The 22,367-nt window shown below is 42.3% G+C and overlaps 1 protein-coding gene across 1 annotated transcript in view; it reads left to right on the forward strand.

Moving 5' to 3' along the window:
* Window positions 1-22,367, forward strand: part of LOC134345962 (espin-like protein) — a 105,848-nt gene that overhangs the window by 43,150 nt on the left and 40,331 nt on the right. The window contains exons 4-5 of the mRNA XM_063047306.1: window positions 3,362-3,544; window positions 9,909-10,040. Of these exons, the coding sequence (XP_062903376.1) occupies window positions 3,362-3,544; window positions 9,909-10,040 (315 nt within the window). The remainder of the gene's footprint in view (window positions 1-3,361; window positions 3,545-9,908; window positions 10,041-22,367) is intronic.

Genomic DNA, 22,367 nt, shown 5'->3' on the forward strand with positions numbered 1-22,367 from the left:
CAGACGTGGTCAAGAGGTTCAGACCAAACATCAGAATAGGGAAGAAATACAAGTGACTGACTGTGGAATGATCATTGGTGTCAGAAAGGACGGTTTGACTGTCACACACAGGAGTTTACAGAGAATGGTGAGAGAGACAAAAAACATCCAGTGAGTGGCAGTTCTGTGGGCAAAAACACCCTGCTAATGAGAGAGGTGAGAGGAGAATGGCCAGCCTGGTTCAAGCTGACAGGAAGACGACAGTAACTCAAACAACCACGCGTTACAACAGTGGAGTGGAGAAAAGCATCTCTGCACGAACAACGTGTTGAACCTTGAAGTGGATGGGTTGCAACAACAGAAGACCAGTGGCCACTTTATTAGGCACAGGACACCACTGAGTGTGCATGCTTTCTCAGTGTGTGTGCGAGTATATGTTGGAATGGGAATCTGTGTGGGTATATACATATCTTACTTTTGTCTAGGGATGAAGAATGAGCCCACCACCATCCCATTACACCCATTTGACCAATTAATCTCCTCACCTGTTTGTCTTTGGAAAGTGGGAGGCAACCAGAGCGCCCGGAGGAAACTGGCACGATCATGGGGAGAACATGCAAACTCCTCACAGACAGCGATGGGAAATGAACCTGGATCACTGGCACTGTTATAGAGTCATGTTAACCACTATGCCACCCTGCTGCCCCAGTCTGTATGGGGATGTACAGTATATACACACACTCATCAACATGGCTGCACATTACATTGGCGAGTGTGTGTATACGGCAAGTCATGTTTGTAAATGCCACACATGCAACCGTGTTTTGTGTTTGTGAGATGCATTTCATTTTGACACAAAACTGGCGATATTGTGAATGGGGAGGACAATGCAAAGAAACTCCAAGGAGGCCAGTGTTTGAGGGCAGAACAGATCCAATACGATGTGAGCGCATGTGAGACTCATTGAGCTTGGAGCAGAAGATGAAAAGCAGGATCATTTTTAACTGGTGACAGATAAAGAAATATGAATTTTCAAAGGGATTGAGTGTCCTCCACTGACAGCTACCTTGACCTTGCAGGTGCAGCAGCATAGAAGGCCTCCAGCATCCGCAGAATTTCTTGTATTTATAGAAGACAAATGGCATGTTGGTCTTTATCAAGAAGGGATTTGAATACAAGAGAAAAACAGGGACTTGCTAAGCCTGCACCTGCAACGTCATGTTCAGTTTGTCTCTCCTTAACTAAAGAGTGATGTACTGATTTGCCAGATAGGTTACAGGGGTGGAGAGTTTCAGGGTAAGTCAAGTCAGCTCAGACTGTATCCTTTAATTAAACTTACTTAAAGGCTAGGCTGGCTCAATTCAGGGAGGGTGCTTGTCCTGACTGAAGAGTCCAAGACCAAGTCTCACAGTCTCTGAATAAGCAGTAGTTCATTTTGGACTGAGATGATGCAAAGTTTCGGAGGATGTTGAATCTTTGGAATTCTTTAGCCTGGAGGGCCGTGGCCATTCAATCATCGAGTTCATTTAAAAGAGAGATCAGTCGTAATGAACAGCAGAACAGGCTTGAGAAGTGAAACGCCCTTCTCCTACTCCTAGTCCCTATGATACTAGTTTGGATAGCTTTATATCATTTTCCTCAGCCAGCTTTCCATTTTATGAACTGTAAGTTACCAATGTTAGCCCTGCTTTCATATTTGTTAGCTTCCGTAACCCCTCCTGGACAGCATCATGTTTTACAGCTTTTCTAAACAATTCTGCTTCAGTCTCTTTCTTTGATCCTTCCTGTCACCCGTCCATTTTGCACTTTACTAATGGTCAAACTTCACGTGATTATGAATTAAAGAACAGAAAGAGGATCAGGCCATCTGGACCCTAGTCTCGACCAACATTCTTTAAGGTTACAGCTGATCCTTTACCTCAGCTCCATTTTCCACATTATCCCCATGGCGATTCGTAGTCCTACAGCCAACTGTGTCTGTGTCAGCCATTGAAACATCTACACTAATCCCAGTTGCAGGCAATTGGTGTGTAGCCTTCTGTACCTCAGCAATTCAATTGCTCATATAGATATCTCGTGACCTCCTCAATATCCATAAATCCACCCATTTCTGATTTGACTAGTACTCCGCAGCTCCTTTTGGCAGAGAATTCCAAAGGCTCCCCCCCACCCATGCCCACACCCCGCCTTTCTGCAGGGATCGCTCCCTCTATGATTCCTTTGTCCATTGGTCCCTCCCTACTAATCTCCCTCCCTGCACTTATCCCAGCAAGCAGCCTTAGTGCTACAGCTGCCCATTCACCTCCCCCCTCACCTCCATTCAGGGCCCCAAACAGCCCTTCCAGGTGAGGCAACACTTCACCTGCGAATCTGCTGGGATCGTCTACTCTGTCTGGTACTCCGGATGTGACCTCCTCAACATTGGTGAGACCAGTGGTAAATTGGGGGGGGGGGGGTCACTTTGTTGAGCACCTCTGCTCCGCTCCATCTGGCAAAAGCATAACTTCCTGGTGGCCAAACATTTTAATTCCCATTCCCATTCCCATTCTGACACGTCAGTCCATGGCTCCTCTTGAGCCAAGATGAGGCCCCCCTCAGACTGGAGGAGCAACACCTCATATTCCATCTGGGTAGTCTCCAACCTGATGGCATGAATATTGATTTCTCCTTCCTGTAAAAATGTTTTTCTCTCTCCCTCCCTCTTCTTCTATTCCCCATTCTGGCCTTTTAACTCTTCTCATCTGCCTATCACTTTCCTCTGGGTCCTTCCTTCCATTTCTCCTATTGTCCACTCTCCTCTCCTATCAGATTCCTTCTTCTCCAGCCCTTTACCTTGCCCACCCACCTGGTTTCACCTTTCACCTTCCACATAGCCTCCTTCCCCTCCTCCGACCTCTTTATTCTGGCATCTTCCTCGTTCCTTCTCAGTCCTGAAGCAAGGTCTCACTTCGAAACATCGACTGATTATTCATTTCCATAGATGCTGCCTGCCTGGCCTGCTGAGTTCCTCCTGCGTTTTGTCTGTGTTCCAAAGATTCATATCAAAGCAGATGAGGAGATTTCTTATCTCAGTCCTGAATGGTGAACTCCTTAGTCTGACTTACAGACCCTTAGCATTAATCACCCCAGGCAGGGGAAAATCAACTCTACATCTACCTTGTAAGGTACAGTAAGAGCTTCATAAGTTTTAGTTCTCTCTCTCAAGATAATATAGGCCAGTTTGCTTTATCTATCCTTATATGAGAAACCTGTATCACAAGTATGTTATTTCTGAGATACGAAACTGGGCTATACTGTGTGTGTGAATGCTTGCTGATGTTGTACAGTTGTACTGAATCTATAATCTGCCTCATTCAACTTTCTCTTTTGATGTGTAATGCAGAGATCGTTCACGGACACTGATATCTCTGCACAGGACAACGAGGGAGCAACTGCAATGCACTTTGCTGCCAGTGGAGGGCATGCCAAGGTCCTGGAGCAATTAATAAAGATGGGGGCCAGGATGCTGCGGGATAACTGGGGCGGCACGCCTCTGCACGATGCTGCGGAGAATGGAGAGCTGGAGGTAGGTTACACAGGACTCTGCATATCATTTTCAGTCTTCCGGGCTTTGAAAGCCTAGTCTATATAAAGAAATAACTTAATACATTAAAATAATGCTCAAAAAGAAAAGTTTGAGGAAGCAATTTTTACAACAAATGATTGTAAGGTGCATTGTGGAATGAAGGTGTAGAGGAGAGAATGCAGGAAGATCTATTGGTATCTGTTAACATGTTGTTGGAGAGGCAGCAGGTATAAAGCCTAGGCCTGTGATTTTAAAGGAATAAACTATATTTTGTTAAGCTGATAAATGCAAGAGGGCTCTGTCCAAAATCTAAAGGTCCATTGGAAGAGAAGAGAAACTGAGATGCCAAGTTACTAGGTTAGCAAAGTAAGGGGAATGGGGAAGTGGAAAAAGCCCAGGGATCAATAACATAGAACATAGAAATCCACAGCACATTACAGGCATTTCGGCCCATGATATTGTGCCGACCATGTAACCTATTCTACAAACTGCCTGGAATTTCCCTACTGCATAGCCCTCTATTTTTCTAAGCTCCATGTACCTATCTAAGAGTCTTTTAAAAGACCCTCTTGTATCCGCCTCTACCACCATCGCCGACAGTGCATTTCACACACCAACCACTCTGTGTGAAAAATTTACCCCACCATCCCAGTTGTACCTACTTCCAGTCATCTTAAAACTATGCCCCCTCGTGTTAGCCATTTCAGCCCTGGGAAAAAGCCTCTGACTATCCACACGATCAATGTCTCTATCAAGTCACCTCTCATTCTCTGTCACTCCAAAGAGAAAAGGCTGAATTCACTTAACCTATTCTCATAAGGCACACTCTCCAAACCAGGAAACATCCCTGTAAATCTCCTCTGCTCTCTCTCTATAGTGTCCACATCCTTCCTGTAGTGAGATGATCAGAAATGAACATTGTACTTCAGGTGGGGTCTAACTAAGGTCTTATATAGCTTTAACATTACCTCACAGCTCTTGAACACAATCCCACGATTGATGAAGGCCAACACACCATATGCCTTTGTAAAAAAATTGTCCACCTGTGCAGCAGCTTCGAGTGTCCTATGGACACGGATCCCAAGATCTCTCTGATCCTCCACACTACCAAGAGTCTTACCATTAATATTATGTTCTGTCTTCAGATATGACCTACCAAAATGAACAACTTCACACTTATCTGGGTTGAACTCCATCTGCCACTTCTCAGCCCAGTTCTGTACCCTATTGATATCCCGTTGTAACCTATGACAACCTTCCAGACTATCCACAACACCCTCAACTTTTGTGTCATCAGCAAACTTACTAACCCACACTTCTACTTCCTCATCCAGGTCACTTATAAAAATGACAAAGAGGGGTCCCAGAACAGATCCCTGTGGAACATCACTTGTCACTGTCCTCCATGCAGAATGCGAACCACCTACACCCTTTGCCTTCTGTGGGCAAGCCAATTCTGGATCCACAAAGCAAGATCTCCTTGGATCCCATCCCTCCTTACTTTCTGAATGAGCCTTGCATGGGGAACCTTTTTAAATGCCTTACTGAAATCCATATACACTGCATCCACTGATCTATCTTCATCATGTGTTTTGTTATATCCTCAAAGAATTTAATCAGGCTTGTAAGGCATGACCTGCCCTTGACAAAGCCATGCTGACTATCCCTAATCAGATTATGGCTCCAAATGCTCATAAATTCTGCCTCTCATGATCTTCTCCAATAACTTGTCCACCACTGAAGTAAGACTCACTGGTCTATAATTTCCTGGATTACCTCTATGCCCTTTCCTGAACAAGGGAACAACATTTGCAACCCCTCAATGCTCTGGTACTTCTCCCATCCTTATTGATGATGCAAAGATCATCGCCAGAAGCTCAGCAATCTCTTCCCTCGCCTCCCACAGCAGCCTGGGGTACCTCTCATCTGGACCCGGCAACATCTAAGTTAATGCTTTCCAAAAGCTCCAGCACATTCTCTTTCTTAATGTCTATATGCTCAAGCATTTCAGTCCACTGTAAGTCATCCCCACAATTGCCTAGGTCCTTTCCCCTGGTGTATACTGAAGCAGGATGGTTGCAATTTAAAGAATTAATGGCCTATTATCTGATCTAACGTAGACTCTGAGATCCAGGAAAATCATAATAAGTGAGGCTGGAATCTGGAGCAACATGCTGGAGTAACGTAACAGGTTGAGCAGCACCTGTGGCAGGAGGGGAATTGTTGACATTCCTGGTGCAGGATTTAGATCTGAAATATTGACAGTTCCTTTTGACCTGTCCAGCCTGCTGAATTTCCCCAGTAGATTGTTTGTTGCTGCAGTAGAGACATAAATTATGGTAGATTCAGTCCCTTTGCATTTGTTTCCCTCAGCCTCACCTCCAGCAGTCAGCTCACTTTCTTACCAAATCTGAGGCCACCTTGTTTGCTCCTAAAATTTCCCTCATTGTCCTAGCCCAGTGAAACAAACTTTTTAATGACCACTCTCCTCCCATGCATCCCAGCCGTAGCTTCAAAATTCTTCTTTTCTAGTTTCTCCCCTATTTTCACTTCTGCCCTCTCTAATCTGATTGTCATCTTAATTACCCAGCTCTGATTCCTTCAGTCCTATTTCCACTAATGTGATGATCGTCATGTTAGCCGATATTGTTAATGGTTCTCACTTAAGTCCTGCTCCATCTACAAACTTACTGTCAGCTCTTCAGAAGATCAGTACTTTACAGTCGAATGTCTCGTCACTAATCTGGCTTTCCCCAGAAGTCCTGACGTACGGTGCATCTTCCCAAAGCTAAGCCTGATCTTCCTGAAGCTTTTTGTCTGTATGACCTTCAGATGGCTTTCAATCGCTACCTCCGAAACAGTCATTAATCTCCATCAGCACAGGTACACCACAAGACAGTGAGCTTAGCTACCCGCTCTAATCATTTAACATAAACATGAGGAATTCTGCAGATGCTGGAAATTCAAGCAACACACATCAAAGTTGCTGGTGAACGCAGCAGGCCAGGCAGCATCTCTAGGAAGAGGTACAGTCGACGTTTCGGGCCGAGACCCTTCATCAGGACTAACTGAAACGTCAACTGTACCTCTTCCTAGAGATGCTACCTGGTCTGCTGTGTTCACCAGCAACTTTGATGTGTGTCACTCTAATCATTTTATACTTCTTACTGTGAGGCTAGGCACAGCTCCAATTCCATCTTTAAGTTTGCTGATGATACCACCATCGTAGGCCAAATTAAAGATGGTGACAAATCAGCAAATAGGAGAGAGACTGAAAATCTGACTGACTGGTGCCACCACAGCCTCTCATTCAATGTCAGCAAAGCCAAATCGCTGATCATTGGCTGCAGGAGAAGGGAACTGGAGGCCCATGAGCCAGTTCTTAGCAGGGGATCAGAGGTGGAGAGGGCCAGCAACCTTAAATTCCTCGGTGTTATCGTTTCAGAGGACCTGTCTGGATCCAGCACGTACGAATATGCCATTACGTAGCAGCACCTCCACTTTCTTTAGAAGTTTGCTAAGATTCGTCATGTCATCTAAAACTTTGACAAACTTCTATAGTTGCATAGTGGAGAGTATACTAACTGGTTACATCACGGCCTGCTATGGAAATACCAGTGCCTTTGAGTAGTGTATATAGCCAAGTTCATCACGGTTAAAGCCCATCCCCAGTGAGCATACCTACGTACAAGGAGCACTGCCACAGGAAAGCAGCATCCATCATCATGATCTCTTCTCTCTGCTGCCATCAGGAAGGAGAAACAGGAGCCTGAGGATCCACACCACCAGGTCAGGAACAGTTACTACCCCTCAACCAACAGGCTCCTGAACCACTGAGAATAACTCAATATTTTTTATTACTTATTTATTATTATTTTGTTTTCTTTCTTCTTTGTATTTGCATAATTTGTCATCTTTTGCACATTTTTTTGCTTGTCCATCTCTGCTTGTGTGCAGTTCTTCATTGATTCTATTGTGTCTATTTGTATTTACTGTGAATTCCCATAAGAAAATGAATCTCATGGTCAGAGATGGTGACATAAATACACTGTGATAATAAATTTACTTTGAATGACTAGGTGTGTTATTAGGACCAGACAAATTTAACACTTTTCATGTTTCTCAACCTGCCTGCAGCCTTCGATAGGGCTAACCAGGCCATCCTCATCTGGGACCTCTAACGCAGGCCAGCTAGTTGGGATAGTACTGACCCATATTGTCTAAGAGCCAAATATTGATGTTCTGATAAAGTGTCATTGACCCGAAATGTTAATTCTCTTTCTACACAGATGCTATGCAACTTTCTGAGAATTTCCAACACTCCTGTGTATTTTCAATCTTATTTCTCTATCAGTAGAAAATCTCCAGTGATAGATTCTCTCCAGAGTTCACATCATTATACCTGGTTTTCCTCAAGGATCAAGCCTTAGACTTGTATTCCCCATTTTCAATATGGACCACCCCAAACTACAACTTCAGTTTCTGTATTTATAACCTTGACACCCAGTTCTAGCTCACGCCAGCACAGCAGCATAGCTGGTGGAGCCACTGCCTCAGAGAACCAGAGACCTGGCTTCAACCTGACCTCAGCTGATGTCTTTGTGGAGTTTGCATGTTCCCCTGCGAGTGTGTGAATGCCCCAGTTACTTCCCCCATCCCAATGATATCTGGGTTGTAATTGGCTACTGTCAACTTGCCCTAGTGTTTGATAGGGTCTTGGTAAGGCTGGGGTGGAGATGGGGGTTAGGGGGAGGGTTCTGGATAGTTGGCTTGAACTCTTTTGGACAATGGGTCTGATTCAGTGCTAATGACTCTATGACCTCTCGAAATCACTGTTCTAAATTATCAGGCAGTCTGTTCAAAATTAAGTACTCGTTAAGATGAAGTTGCCACCAGCCTCCTCCATCCCTCTCCCTGGCAACTACCAGAAAATAAACCTGATTGTAAACAACGTTGATGCTTGGCACGGACAGCCACGAAACAACGAAAACCGTAGATCCCATTCAAAGAAAAACTTCAACCCCTCCCCCCATCCCAATGTGCAAAACGAAACAAGTCACGCAAATGGCAGAAAAAGAAACAAGTGAGAGACACAGAATATAAATCACCAAGCCACAGAGCGCTCATCAAGAGAGTCCAGGCATATTCAGCTCAGCTCAATTCAGTTCAATCCAGCACCACACTGTTTGCTACCTGCAGGCCGATCCAGTCAAAATCCAACAAAACAGCAACAGAAGAGGGAGTGACCAGAAAGCAGAGACACACCACAACGTGAACCAGAGGGGCCAGTCCATAAACGGCGCCGATCAAACCCAGCGCAAGGTCCAGGACTCTGGTGGCACCATCCTCCGACAGCATCAAGGGAGAGAGAGGCCAGTCAAAATGTGGGGACATTCTTCCAGGAGCAGCAAGCAAGACGGAGAGAGAGACTGTCACACACAGACACCTTCCTCTGACAGCAGCGAGCAAGAGGCTGGCAGACATCACTGAACACCCAGTCACCTTCCCCTCTTGCCACGCTGACTTCAACCTTCTTTGATGATTTAATCAGAGGGATCGGCGTGAAGTGGAGTCGATCACGGGCTCATGCCTCGTCTCCAGACCTTTTGTCCTCGAGGCTGCACACTTCACTCGAAACCTCACCAAACTCCCTCGGAGACATCAAAGCACCAGATTGCACAACTGGTCTGAAAACACAACACCAAAATGCAGATCACAGGCTCCAACAGTAGCAGAACTACATTTGAAAGAAAAAGAACAAGTAAAGGAAGTGAAAGAAGTAGGTTCATGAACCGTCTGGAGCAATGTCGCCCTTGGTCACGTTGTCGCTGGGAGAGATAATTGGAAAAGGGTTGAGTAAAAAATGTGTTAGAAATGGAAATGACAGGTGTATCAGGGAGAAAAATCATTTGGAAGAGGAAAGGGAGAGATAGATGTATTGAAGGTGGGAAGATAATTGTTGGGGCAAGAGAGACACAAATTTCAGGAGGGAATGGCAGATATGTTGGGAGAAAAAGCTGAAGTATCAGTGGGAGAGGTTGATATATCAGTGAGCAAGGAACTGGTGTATCAAGAGGAAGAGACAACTGGGAGAGGGGAGTGACTCATACAATATGTTCTAGGTGGTAAAGACCGATGCACTGGGGAAGGTAAACAGCTGTAAAGGTGATAAGAAAAATAGCTAGATTTGCTAGAATATAGACTGCTAGAGAGGTTGCAAGCAGCTGATGAATATCTGTACTCTTCCATTCAATGGATTCTATAAGTGAAAGCAAACTTAAAAAACTGAATAATGTGTAGTTTCTGCAGAGGTGTCAAGATCATCCTCTTTCCATGCCATCACATTCTCCTTATTGAATTTCAGTGCTGTCGAATCCTTGTCAAGAATCATGTAGACCTCACCATTCAAGATGATGATGGTTATACTGCAGCAGAGCTGGCAGACTACAATGGAAACGTGGAGTGTGCCTTGTACTTGCGGCACGTTGAGAAGATGGTAAGGAGCCCCCAAATACTTGTTAAAGCAGGTATGCTTTTAGGTTCTATTTTAAAATGGCCATCACAGGTGCAGGAAAATCGTGGAATGAAGTTATTGATACTGATTGGTAAAGTATTGCATTGCCAAAGAACAAACGGATCCATTTCTAGTTCATGAGGTTAGATTGCCTCAAATGCCCTTGGGTTAAAATAGCAGTGCTCAGTGTTGTATATGGCAGGAACCTTGTTATGGAGGTCATTGCAGGAGTGTTAGAATTTACTGTACTGCCCTTTGAGATTATGCCAATGGACAATATGCATTGATCCAGACGGCAGGCAAGGCCAGTCATTAGTTCTGTTGTGAAATTGATGTGAAAATGTTAGACTGTAGCATAGAGTACTGTCAATTTACAGCAATTAAAATAACACTTCATTTATAAAGCAGAGGAAAATCTCCTGAGCAACAACCCAGGGACATTATTAACATGTTGAGTTAGATAAATGGGACAAAAGGCTTGCAGAAGCACCAAGACTACAGGTGAACCCACATAGCTGTCTGAACATGGTTAGATCATTTCTGAAGTCAGGAAATTAGAGATATGAAATCCCTGGTTTTATAATGATAAGTCAAAAACAACATTTATGGACTAGACTTATAAATCATAATCTTAACCAGAATATCGTATTCAAATCTAGGTACTGCATTTTAGGTCAAAATCTTACTGTGGAAAACCTTACAGAGAGATTTGATAGAAACAATCAAGAATGTGACAGTTTTTGATAGAATAGATGAGGTAGATGAAAGTCAGTAAAGGAGGGATCCTGACTTAATATAATTAGCAAACAAACCAGAAATGACATGTGGAAAACTATCTTACCAGCAAGTTGTTGAGGTTTGCAGCATACTGCCTGAATGTGCAGAGGAAGTATTTTACATAATAACTCAGAAGGAATTGTTAAATATTTGGTGGAAACTTTGGTTGCATGATGAAAGAGATAAACTGACTGGGATAGTTCTGAGGCAACACTAATACGATGGCCTGAATGGCCTTCTTCTGTACCGTAGGTGAAGAGGAGAAGCAAATTATAAACACAAGCGATTCTGCAGATGCTGGAAATCCTGAGTAATAAACACAAAATGTTGGAGGAACTCAGCAGGTCAAGCAGCATCTATGGAGAGGAATAAACAGTTGATGTTTCGGGTCAAGACCATTCACCAGATTGATGAAGAGTCTCAGCCTGATATGCTGACTGTTTATTTCTCTTGATAGATGCTGCCCGACTTGCTGAGTTCCTCCAGCATTTTGTGTATGTTATTATGAAGAGGAGGAGACTTGGGCAGACTAACCATAATCACATTAAATGTTGGGACATGCCTGATTGGCTTAGTCTTGATCCTATTTTCACAATTAGAGTAGAAGTCTAAAATCATGGTCATAGAGAAAGACTTTAGAGAGTCTTACAAGAAGAGAGATGTTGAAACAGTGGAAGGGCTTGGAGAAGGATTGCTAGAATCTTGGGTCCAGTCAACTGAAGACTCAGCCACTCGAGGTGGAGAAAAGGCAGTGAAAGACCATAAGACCCCATAAGCACAGACTTAAGCCATTTGCCTCATCAAGTCTGCTCTCCCAATCCATCGTAGCTGATTTATTATTCCTCTTAACCCCATTCTCCTGCCTTCTCCACAAAACCTTTGATGCCCTGACTAATCAAGAACCTATCAACCTATATACTCAATGACCTGGCCTCCACGCCCTCTGTGGCAATGAATTCTATGATTCACCACCCTCTAACTAAAGAAATGCCTCCTCATCTCTGTTCTAAAGGGACACCCTTCTATTCTGAAGCTCTGTCCTCTAGTCCCAGACTCACCCATTATTGGAAACATCCACCATATCTAGGCCTTTCAGTATTCAATAGATTGCCATCAAAATCTGATGAGTACAGGCCCAGAGGCATCAAATGCTCCTCGTACGTTAACCCTTTCATTCCTTGGATCATTCTCAAGGAAGAAGATGACGGGGTTGGATGACTCTAGATCTCCGGGGTGGGGATCATTGGTCTCAGGAAAAGAGTAAATGAGTGAAGTAGTTGCAATTACTAGATTTGGGCTACCACTTAAGTAACCGGCTTTTTCCAAAAGCACTGGTAATGCATAGAAGAAAGGCTGGTAATGAAACCAGATACTAAATGGTTTATCTTATAGAAGTGCAGTACAGCATTTGACCCAGGCTGACTTACCTAGTTGTTGTTGCATGGTGTGTGAGGTCCTGTCTACCAAAACACACTGCAATGAATAAGTAATGGAAAGAAATGGATGAGTCTAACTGTGACAGACCTCAAGACTGCAGCTACATGTCATGTTCCTCTCGCCACAGTCACAGCTGAAGGTAATATTGTGTTCTGCATTGTTCAGGGTCTCCACTTGACTGCTGCCCTACCATCTGATATCTCTGTTCTGCTTGTTAATATTTCATTCGAGCTACCTTTAGTAAATATTTTTTTGTTGTTAACCTTTTAAATGGGAAGCATGACTTCCTCTTTAGTTTTGTTTATTGACCGGATTGGTGTTGTCACAAGCAGAGCAAAGCAATGAGGTCAGACTATACAGGCCCCCTGTTCCACCCGTCTCCAGGCATTATAATTGGTTGGAAGCTGCTCCCTGCCATTCTGCCTCTCTTTAATGATTTCTTGTTACAAGTCACATTACTTGCTTAGTAATTTGGGCAACTATTGTGCATCAATGGAGGGGTAAGTGTGGGTAGAGAAATACAGAATATAAAGTGAAACCCCATGGTTCACTTGACTGTGGAAGTCTAGGAAAGACAACCTACGGCCCTGCCAAGCTACTGAGATCGAGCTGCTCTCCCACACCAAACCCCGGCTTGTGTGGATGCTGATTAATTTGCTACCCTGTTACAAATTGGTGCTGCGAAATAACAGGCAGTAGACTGCATACGATTAAAGGAATTATATTTATGAATCTTATCTGAAGGGTTAGTAAAGAATAACAAAAAGAAAAGGGCCCATTCTAATTAAACAGTCAAATGTGCACAAATTGGAGCTCATCTTGAACTTCTCTGTCACTCACGCACTGGACCCTCGTCAGCGTGAAAGCCCATACCACCTTCGAATATCACTCACAATCCATCTCGAACAAACAATTCTCCCACCAGAACCAACCGGTTCTCCCCAGCGTCTTCTCTCTTCATCTCCCGCTGAACCAAAATCCCAAAACCAACCTTATTGTCCCTCATCAAGACAACCTCCCGCTAATTAGACATTACACATTACACGTCACCCCTTATCTTCAACAGTAACCCAAACAAGCTGAAATGGAGCAAGTCAAAAACAAGCAGCTCTTACAGAACCGCCAAAATGAAATACATACAGCATCACAGTAAAAATATGAACCAGGGCATTACAAAAGGAACAGCAGGCAGCCATTCAGCCCATCAAACCTGTTTGCCATTCAGTCTGTATCTCAACTCCATTGATCTGCCAGAGTTCCATATCCTTTACTGACTTGCTGTATATTTTTAGTTGACTGAGCATAAATAACCTTTGGGAAGACAATTCCCAAGTCTCCATAGCTGTGTCTGGCAAAACTGCCAAACCATCTGGCTCTGATTGCACTGCTGTTTTGCTGTCTCCCACTGGAAGGAGAAAGTTCTCCAACCACCTCGGCATTCCCCCAACTGGATCCCCCCCCCTAAAACTTTCAGTGCAAGGGTAGACCATCTTACATATCCAACCAGTAGTCAGGATGCTACAGTGGAACTTCAGCCTGTTCTTGATGTCATGCACTATCATGTGGAAGAGAACTCACTCAATCCTACAACCTTGACTTGCAGATGTAAAAAAAAACACTGTGCATGTTCAAAATCAGAAAGAAGAACAGAAAATGTTGGAAATGCTGAGTACCAGTGGAAAGGGAAACAGTTAATGTTTCAGGTACTGGATCCTTCTTCAAAAGTGGGGAAAGAGTAAAAAGCAAGCTATTTTTAGGAGGAGAAAAGGCTGAGACGATATTAGTGGAACAAAGACAATGTCTGATAGGGAGAGGCTATGATGTGGTCATCAAGGAGCAGTTTAAGCTTTGTCTCTATAATGTGTTGTGAATGTACTGGGGGATATTCTCAATAGAGGAGACTATACAAAAAAGGAAAAACTGAACCAAAATGATGATGCCAAAGGCACTTGGCAAAACCAGAAAGGAGGAGTGAACTTACTAAAGTTGAAGATTTCAGTATTGAGCCCTTCAGGCTACGGAGTGCCCAAACAGAAGATGGGGTGTTGATCCCCCAAGCTTATGTTGGATTTTCTCGTCATGGTGCAGGAGGCTGCAGACAGAAAGGTCAGAGTGGGAGAGGGATGGTGAACTAAAGCTGAAAGTATCCTGAAGCTCAGGGTCAGTTCCATGGACTGAATATTTGTACTCCACAAAAGATTATCCAAGCTGACTTGGATATTTCCAATGTAGTGGAGACCACATATCAGTACTGAATCCAATACACTGACTTAGAAGAGGTAGGATGCACTTGGATAGGTGCATGGAAATGTTTAGAGGGATATGAGTCAAACATAGGCAATGGGACTAGCTTAGATGGGCATTTTGTTTGGCATGGTTGAGTTGAGCTGAAGGGGCAGTTTGCCTGCCATATGGACCTATGACTAAGTACAAAATGAATCACTACTTCACCTAGAAAGACTGCTTGAGTGTTTGGATGGTGGGAAGGGAAGAGGTGAAAGGAAAGTGTTATATCTCCACCTTTTGTCTGGGAAAGTGCCATAGGACTGGGAGCTGTGCTGGGAGGGAAGAGCAGAAATTCTATTTACAGCAGATTTCCAGCATCTGCTCTTCCATGAGATTTAAATACGAAGGGCCTTTGGTCAAAATTAAAGATCTTGTGCTTGGGTTTTTCAGCAATTCCCTATTTCCAAGAGTTTCCTATTTATCTGTTCCATTTCCTCTTTTGTAGGCTGAATCTCAGACTTCTTGACAGCTTTTGAAAAATATCTCTGCATCCTTGACTCAGAAATTCCCAGCAATGCTACTCTAGATTTTCCCCCAAATTGGGCTGACATTTTAAATGATAAAACACAACGCTAAGATAGAGCCTCTGCTGGGACAGTAACAGCGGAAAATCAATTAGTAATAATACAGATGGTATCTTTCAAATAGCAATTATGTAGATCTTCCTGAGACAAGATATCAAAAGAAACAAGATATGTTTGTCAGTAATCCCATAGTTTGAGTCCAGGCGCAATCATTGGCCACAGCTGACTTAGTGGTTGAATCTCATGGCTAACCGGAAACTCATTAGAATTTGTAGCTTAGTTCTAAGTCAAAGCCTTTGACAGGTCCTCTATTCATATGAATAGCCGACTAGGCAGAGATAATCAAATACAACATCATCACTCCTCCCAGTGGAAATTCAATCAAGAAGTGCATTTGTTGATGATATGATAGCAATAGTGGTAAAGTCACGGACTATCAGCCAGGGTTCTGGACCATTGATCTAGAGACAAGAGTTCAAATCCCAGCATGGCAGCTGTGAAATTTATATTCAATTAATTAAATATGGAATTAAACAAAAATATATGTGCAACATTAGCCATAAAACTATGAGATTGTTATAGTACAAGAACAGACAGGGAATTGGAATAAATTTGTTACATGTACCGAGGTACGGTGAAAAGATTATCCTGCATACCGTTCACACAGATTAATTCATTACACAGTGTATTGAGATAGTACAAAGTAAAACAATAACAGATTGCAGAATAAATTGTAACAGAGCCAGCAAAGGTCCAGTGCAGGTAAACAATATGGTGCAAGATCATAATGAGGTAGATTGTGATGTCAAAAGTACAATTTATTGTACAGATGTAGACAATGTGCAGGCAAATGGTGTTGTTATTGAATATATGGTGGGATGAAGAGTGTGTTTCTGTGCCGTACTGATTTAGTTAAATGCACCTAGTTCACTAATGTCCATAAGACATGGAAATCTACTCTCCTTATTTGGTCTGGTCTGTTTGTAACTCAGAACTAACTATTGCAGTTGATTCTTAGATACCTGCTCATTTTGAGGCAATTATTAACGTACAATAAGTGAGTGAAATAAATAATTCTCAGCACTTTCAGCATTGGCTCTGAATTTATGTGAGGGTCTTCAATCATTCCGGGGGATAGAGCAGGTTCTGGTGTCTCATCGAATGTCCCGTGACTTCCTCTTAAGAAATACATTGCATGTTTTTCATCTTTGCCTCACCAGTAGTTTAAATTAAACTGGATTTCTGCCATATCTACAGTGGTGCTAGAAAGTTTGTGAACCCTGTTGAATTTTCTGTATTTCTGCATAAATACGACCTAAAATGTGATCAGATCTTCACATAAGTCCTAAAACTAGATAAAGAGGACCCAATTAAATAAATAACACAAAAAAGTGTTATATTTATTTATTTATTTATTGAGAAATATATTCTAATATTACATGTATTTGTAAGAAAATGTATGTGAACCTCTGCTTTCAGTAACTGGTGTGACCCCCTTGTACAGCAATAACTTCAATCAAATGTTTCCAGTAACTGTTGATCAGTCCTGTACATAAATCTGGAGGAATTTTAGACCATTCCTCCTTACAAAACTGCTTGAGCTCTGGGATGTTGGTGGACTTCCTTGCATGAACTGCTTGCTTCAGGTCCTTCCACAACATTTCTATAGGATTAAAGTCAGGACTTTGACTCAGCCATTCCAAAACTTGAATTTTCTTCTTTATAAACTATTCTGTTGTTGAATTACTCTTGTCTTTCAGATCATTGTCTTGTTGCTTTATTCAACTTCTATTAAGCTTCAGGTGACAGACTGCTATCCTGACATTCTCCTGTAAAATGTTCTGATATGATTTTGAATTCATTGTTCCCTCAATGATTGCAAGCTGTCCAGGCCCTGAGGTGGCAAAGCAGCCCCAAACCACGATGCTCCTTCCACCAAGCTTCACAGTTGGGATGAGGTTTTGGTGTTGGTGTGCAGTGCCCTTTTCCCTCCAAACATAGCAATATGCATTTTTGCCATAAAGTTCAACTTCTGTCTCAACTGTCCACAGAAAATTGTCCCAGAATCATTATAGAACATCCAGGTGGTCTTTTGCAAACTTGAGTCACGCAGCAATGTTTTTGTTTTTGGAGAGCAGCGATTTCTTTGGAGTGTCCTTACATGAACATTCTTGTTCAGTGCTTTTCTTATAGTGGACACATGAACATAGACCTCAGCAAGTTCTAGAAGTTTCCATAGGTCTTTTGCTGTTACCCTTGGGTTCTTCTTCACCTCCTTCAGCATTGCATGTTGTGCCCTTGGTGTGATCTTTGCAGGATGCCCACTCCTAGGGAGAATAGCAACAGTACTGAGTTTCCTCCATTTGTAGACAGTTTCTCTTACTATGGTCTGAAGAACACTCAGGTCTTCAGAAATGCTTTTGTAGCCTTTTCCAGTTTCATGCATCTCTACAATTCTTCTTCCAAGGTCCTCTGAAAGTTGTTTTGATTGAAACATGGTGCATATAAACAGATCTTTCTTGAGAAGAGCAGGCTCTGTCAGTAACCTGATATTATGTATTTTTTTTAAATCGGGCAGGGCACCTCTACAACCCATACCTCCAATCTCATCTCATTGATTGGAACACCTGACTACAAATAACTTTTGTAGAAGGCATCACTCCAGAGGTTCACAAACTTTTTCCAACAAATACATGTAATATTGGATCATTTTTCTCAATTAATAAATGAACAAGTATAATGTTTTTGTGTTATTTATTTAATTGGGTTCTCTTTATCTAGTTTTAGGACTTATGTGAAGATCTGATCACATTTTAGGTCATATTTATGTAGAAATAGAGAAAATTCTGCAGGGTTCACAAACTTCCTAACACCATTGTACTTGAGATTAATAGAATGTTCATTGAGTTTCTTTTGAATTCTTCATTTACTTTGCTCATTGAGCTGAGCTGCTATGCAAACCAAATTAAACAATTGTTAGCCGCTGAAACAAGTTATTTGTTTCTTGTCAGAGACATCAAAGTCACAGTATCGGTGCAGAATCTTTATCAGGCTGAGTGGTATTATTCATTAGTTTGTCAGTATCTGTCTCCCAGCTATCCCACCACCATCTTCACTTGCTTCTTCCGCTTCAAATGCTTACCCAATGGTACCTTCAGATTTGCTGCGACCCTGTCTTCAGGTATTCTTTACTCCAATATATTGACGCTTCATTCAAGTTCTCTCCTCACCACGTGAGTCTTCATGCTGATTCACACCCTAAGAAAATAAACATTCCTGGTTCAGCAAATCAAGTGCTTACAGAATTTGAAAAAGTTCCATTAACTCTATTTTAATTCTTCTGCTACAGAGAATTTTGTCCCAATTTAGTGTCTCATTAATTAGGCAATTTACCATCCCTGTCATCAGTAAAATGGGTCTGTGCTGTACACTTTTCATAACTTTAATGGCCTGTAAAGATAACATTTTGGAATGGGAAAGCCTTGGTGGCCTTTTTACCAGAGAAGAGATAATGAAAGACTATTTTCATTGGTGGGAAAATTGGTATCAAGGAACAGAGATGATGTGTCCACAAGCAGAAGATTGAAAGGTATGTGGACTGCAGCCTTTCCCTTTGGGACTGCTTTAGTTCAAGTAATGAAACATAAAGCAGGACATTGTTTTACTGATGAGAGTTGTTTGGAGTGGGGAGAAGATTCTGTTGTAAGAATGCCAGGTGTAACTTGCTGTGGAACTAGAGTGGAATTCCTCTTCACAGAGTTTCTACTGCTGTTTCTTTCCCTCAAATTTCAGTGAAACACCAGAGCTGTTCTCTGAGTTACATGCAATCATCCTAATCTTAATGACTTTTGGAATATTCCCTCATTCATTTCTTTATTATCGAGAGACATGGCTGTTCCAAAGCTCTCTCTGAATGCTCCCAGAAAAAAAGATGATTTAAAACTCTGCCAATCATGTGCTCACCCACCTTATTCTGTCAGCCTTCACCCAGTGTCCATGACCTTCAAAGACTCCTGTTTGTTCAATGCCTCCATAATATTAGTGTTCCCTTATCCATTTGTCTGTAATCTCCTGCAGCTCCGTGGTAACTGTGCTTCTCCAGTTCTGGCCCCATGAACATTCCTGAATTTAATCAGTGCACCATTGAAAACTATGATGACAGCTGCCAAATCCCTGCTTTTGGAATTCCCTGTTAAACTGTTTGCTTCTTCAATTCTTTTTGCACAATTGAATATACTTCTTTGAACATGCACTTCTTAATATCCAGGAATATTTCCTTAAGTGGCTTGCTGTTAGTTTTTGTTTGATTGCATTAGGTCATTCAGTGTTGTAAAAATCTATATAAATCGAATATTTTGTTAAAAGCATTAAATACCTCTCAATATGGCTCATGACATTACAATATTTTTCTCATAGGAGTGCAAATTAGGAGCAAGAGTAGACCAGTCTGTCTCTTTAGTCTGCATTTAATGACTGACCCTTCAGTAACTTCATTCACATTCCAGTTTACCTGCATTAACTTTTCACTCCTATGTCTATTATCCATCTACCTCCACCTTAAAATTATTAAAACACTCTGCCTGCACCATGCTTTGGAAAAGACAGATTCATGACCTTCTGAGAGAAACCTCTGTCTTAACTGGACATCTCCTTGTTTTTAAAGAGTGATGCCTCATTCTAGAAAATACCACAATCCTCGCTACATTATGACCTCTCAGGATTTGACATGTTTCAATCATTTCCTCTCACTCTTCCAATGTGTACAAGCCTAGACTGTACAACCTTTCCTCATAAGACAATTCACCCGTTCCAAGTATTAGTTCAGCAAGACTTTTCAAATGCTTCCTATGCATTGACCATTTTCATAAGTAAGGACTGCATGCAGTATTCTATAATTAGTCTCACTATATAACAAAAATATAGCTTCATAATTAAAATGCAGCTTCATACTACCCAGTTAATGGATAGACAAACAGAATTAATGGCAGCCTAAATATTGTCAGTAGCTTTAGAGTTAACTAGTTTCCCTGGAAGTCAGAAATAAACTAATAGTTGCATCTGCTTTACAAAGCTGTCGCGTAAACTGAGCCAAGTACCCAGAGAACTGAATCTTACATGGCTTTTTGTTGTTGAGCAGTTCTCTCTCAGGTGGCTTAAGAAAGGCCATTGAATTTTAATGAGAAATACTATCTCAAAAATAACCCACGGAAAGACAAGGTTTAAGCACCTGCTACTTGAACTCAAAACGAGCTATCAATCAACACAAAAAACAAGTTGAAATACTTTTAAGTCAATTGCCTGGGATGCTTCCTTAGTGAACCTGACCTGTTACTGTGTGCTGGGTTAGTCTCCACAATTAGGAGGTTTGATACCACCTCACCTTCCTAACCTGTAGCCCATTGACTTCCCCTCTTTCTCCCGACTCCCCATCCCTGATTCTGAACAACTTCTGGATCACGCTGGCTGTGCCTTCCCATGGAAAGTGCAATTAGCTTTGGTCAATTCTCTCTGGTTCTGTTCCATTCCCACCATGTAAGTGGACACTTTGGATAAAATTTTTGGGTGAATTTCCTTTGAAATACTTGTAGGAAGCCCATCATGAATGCTGAATGACATGAATGATTCACCAATCTGGGAGTGACGACGGAGGTGGAAGTGAGCCATTATAGGCTGGTGCGGTAGAATAACATATAATACTGCAACATAAGAACAGGCCCTTCGGCCTACAATATCTGTGCCGAACATGGTGTCAAATTAAGCTAAATCTATTTTGCCTCAGCATGATCCACATCTCTCCATTTCCTGCATATTCATGTGCCTTTATAAAAGTCTTTTAGGTGTCACAGTCATAACTGCTTCCACCACTGCCCCTGGCAGCTCGTTCCAGACACCTGTCTCTTTCTGTGCAAAATACCTGCCCTACCAATCTTTAAAGGGTCACCCTCTAACCTTATCCTTTCTACTCCAGGAAAAGAATTCTGGCAATCTACTCAGTCTATACCTCTCATAATTTAATGAATTCCTGTCTTAGGTTCATAAGACATAGGAGCATAATTAGGCCACTCGGCCCATCGAGTCCACTCCGTCATTCCATCATCGCTGACTTATTATCCCTCTCAACTGCATTCTCCTGCCTTTTCACCGTAACCTTTGATGCCCTGGCTAACCAAGAATCTATCAACCTCTGCTTCAAATATAATAAGATCGATCAGGTCTCTTTAGCCTTTGACACTCCAAAGAAAACAGCCTAAATTTGTCCAACGTCTCCTTATAGCGAAAAGCAACAGCAGAATATAAAATCTAGTATTACACTTCCAGAAAATGTGCAAGACAGGTAAGCAAATAAGGTACAAGGGCACGATGAGGTAAATAGTTCATCTTTACCAGACACAAAGTCTGCTGAGGAGTCTTATCACGGTGGAATTGAAGCTGTCCTTGAGCCAGATGCTGTGCTTTCTCAAGTTTTCCTAACTTCTGCCCAAAGGAAAGGAGGGGAGAGCGAATGACTGGGATGGGAGGGTTCACTGAGCTTTTAAGGCCATGGAAGGTGAGGTAAGGGTAAATAGCTCAAAGGTTGAAGACCAAGGCTAAGGAGGTGCCATACATTACATGTGATGCTATTGATTAGTCAGTACAAGGAAGTGACTCACAACAATGTTGTGGCTGTTACAGGATGGAACGGGTATTCATCCCTGTCTGCAGGATCAGTACTTGTAATCACGGGCAGAATATAGGAAAAAAACAAGCAAGGACTGCTGTCATTGCAATCTGATATTGCAGTGAAGCAGTCTGGCTGTTTTCAGAGTGAGCTGCTCAGCTTGATAATGAATAACTCCTAGTCACACCACATTCTAGGAGCTACACATTCTGCTGAGGTGAGATCAGCAGGTTTCTGCTTCAGGGCCATTCAGTGCAATATGTCTTTAACTGGTGTTGTAATACTCTTGTCCGTGAACAGATGCATGGTGTAAAATTGTCTGAATTGATACAATAGAAGTGGCATCCATAAGAAAGAGATCGGTGGGACTTTGATAACGATGTTGCATTGAAAACCTTTGCAGAGAGTGGCTCCCAATACATGAAAGGAAGCCCATGTTTTCCAGGCGTCACCGGGAACATTTATGAATGGAGGAGAGTGTTGTAGGATGAGGCAAGCTGGTAGGAGACCTTTGTCTTGTGGATGTTGAACGCAAGACCCATTTTCTTTTATGTTTCAGCAAGACAGTGGGCTTGGACCTGGATATCCGAATGCATGAAAATTCAAGTCCCATCTGCACATTTTAGC

This window comes from Mobula hypostoma, chromosome 4 (genome assembly GCF_963921235.1).
Source record: "Mobula hypostoma chromosome 4, sMobHyp1.1, whole genome shotgun sequence".
NCBI lineage: Eukaryota > Metazoa > Chordata > Chondrichthyes > Myliobatiformes > Myliobatidae > Mobula > Mobula hypostoma.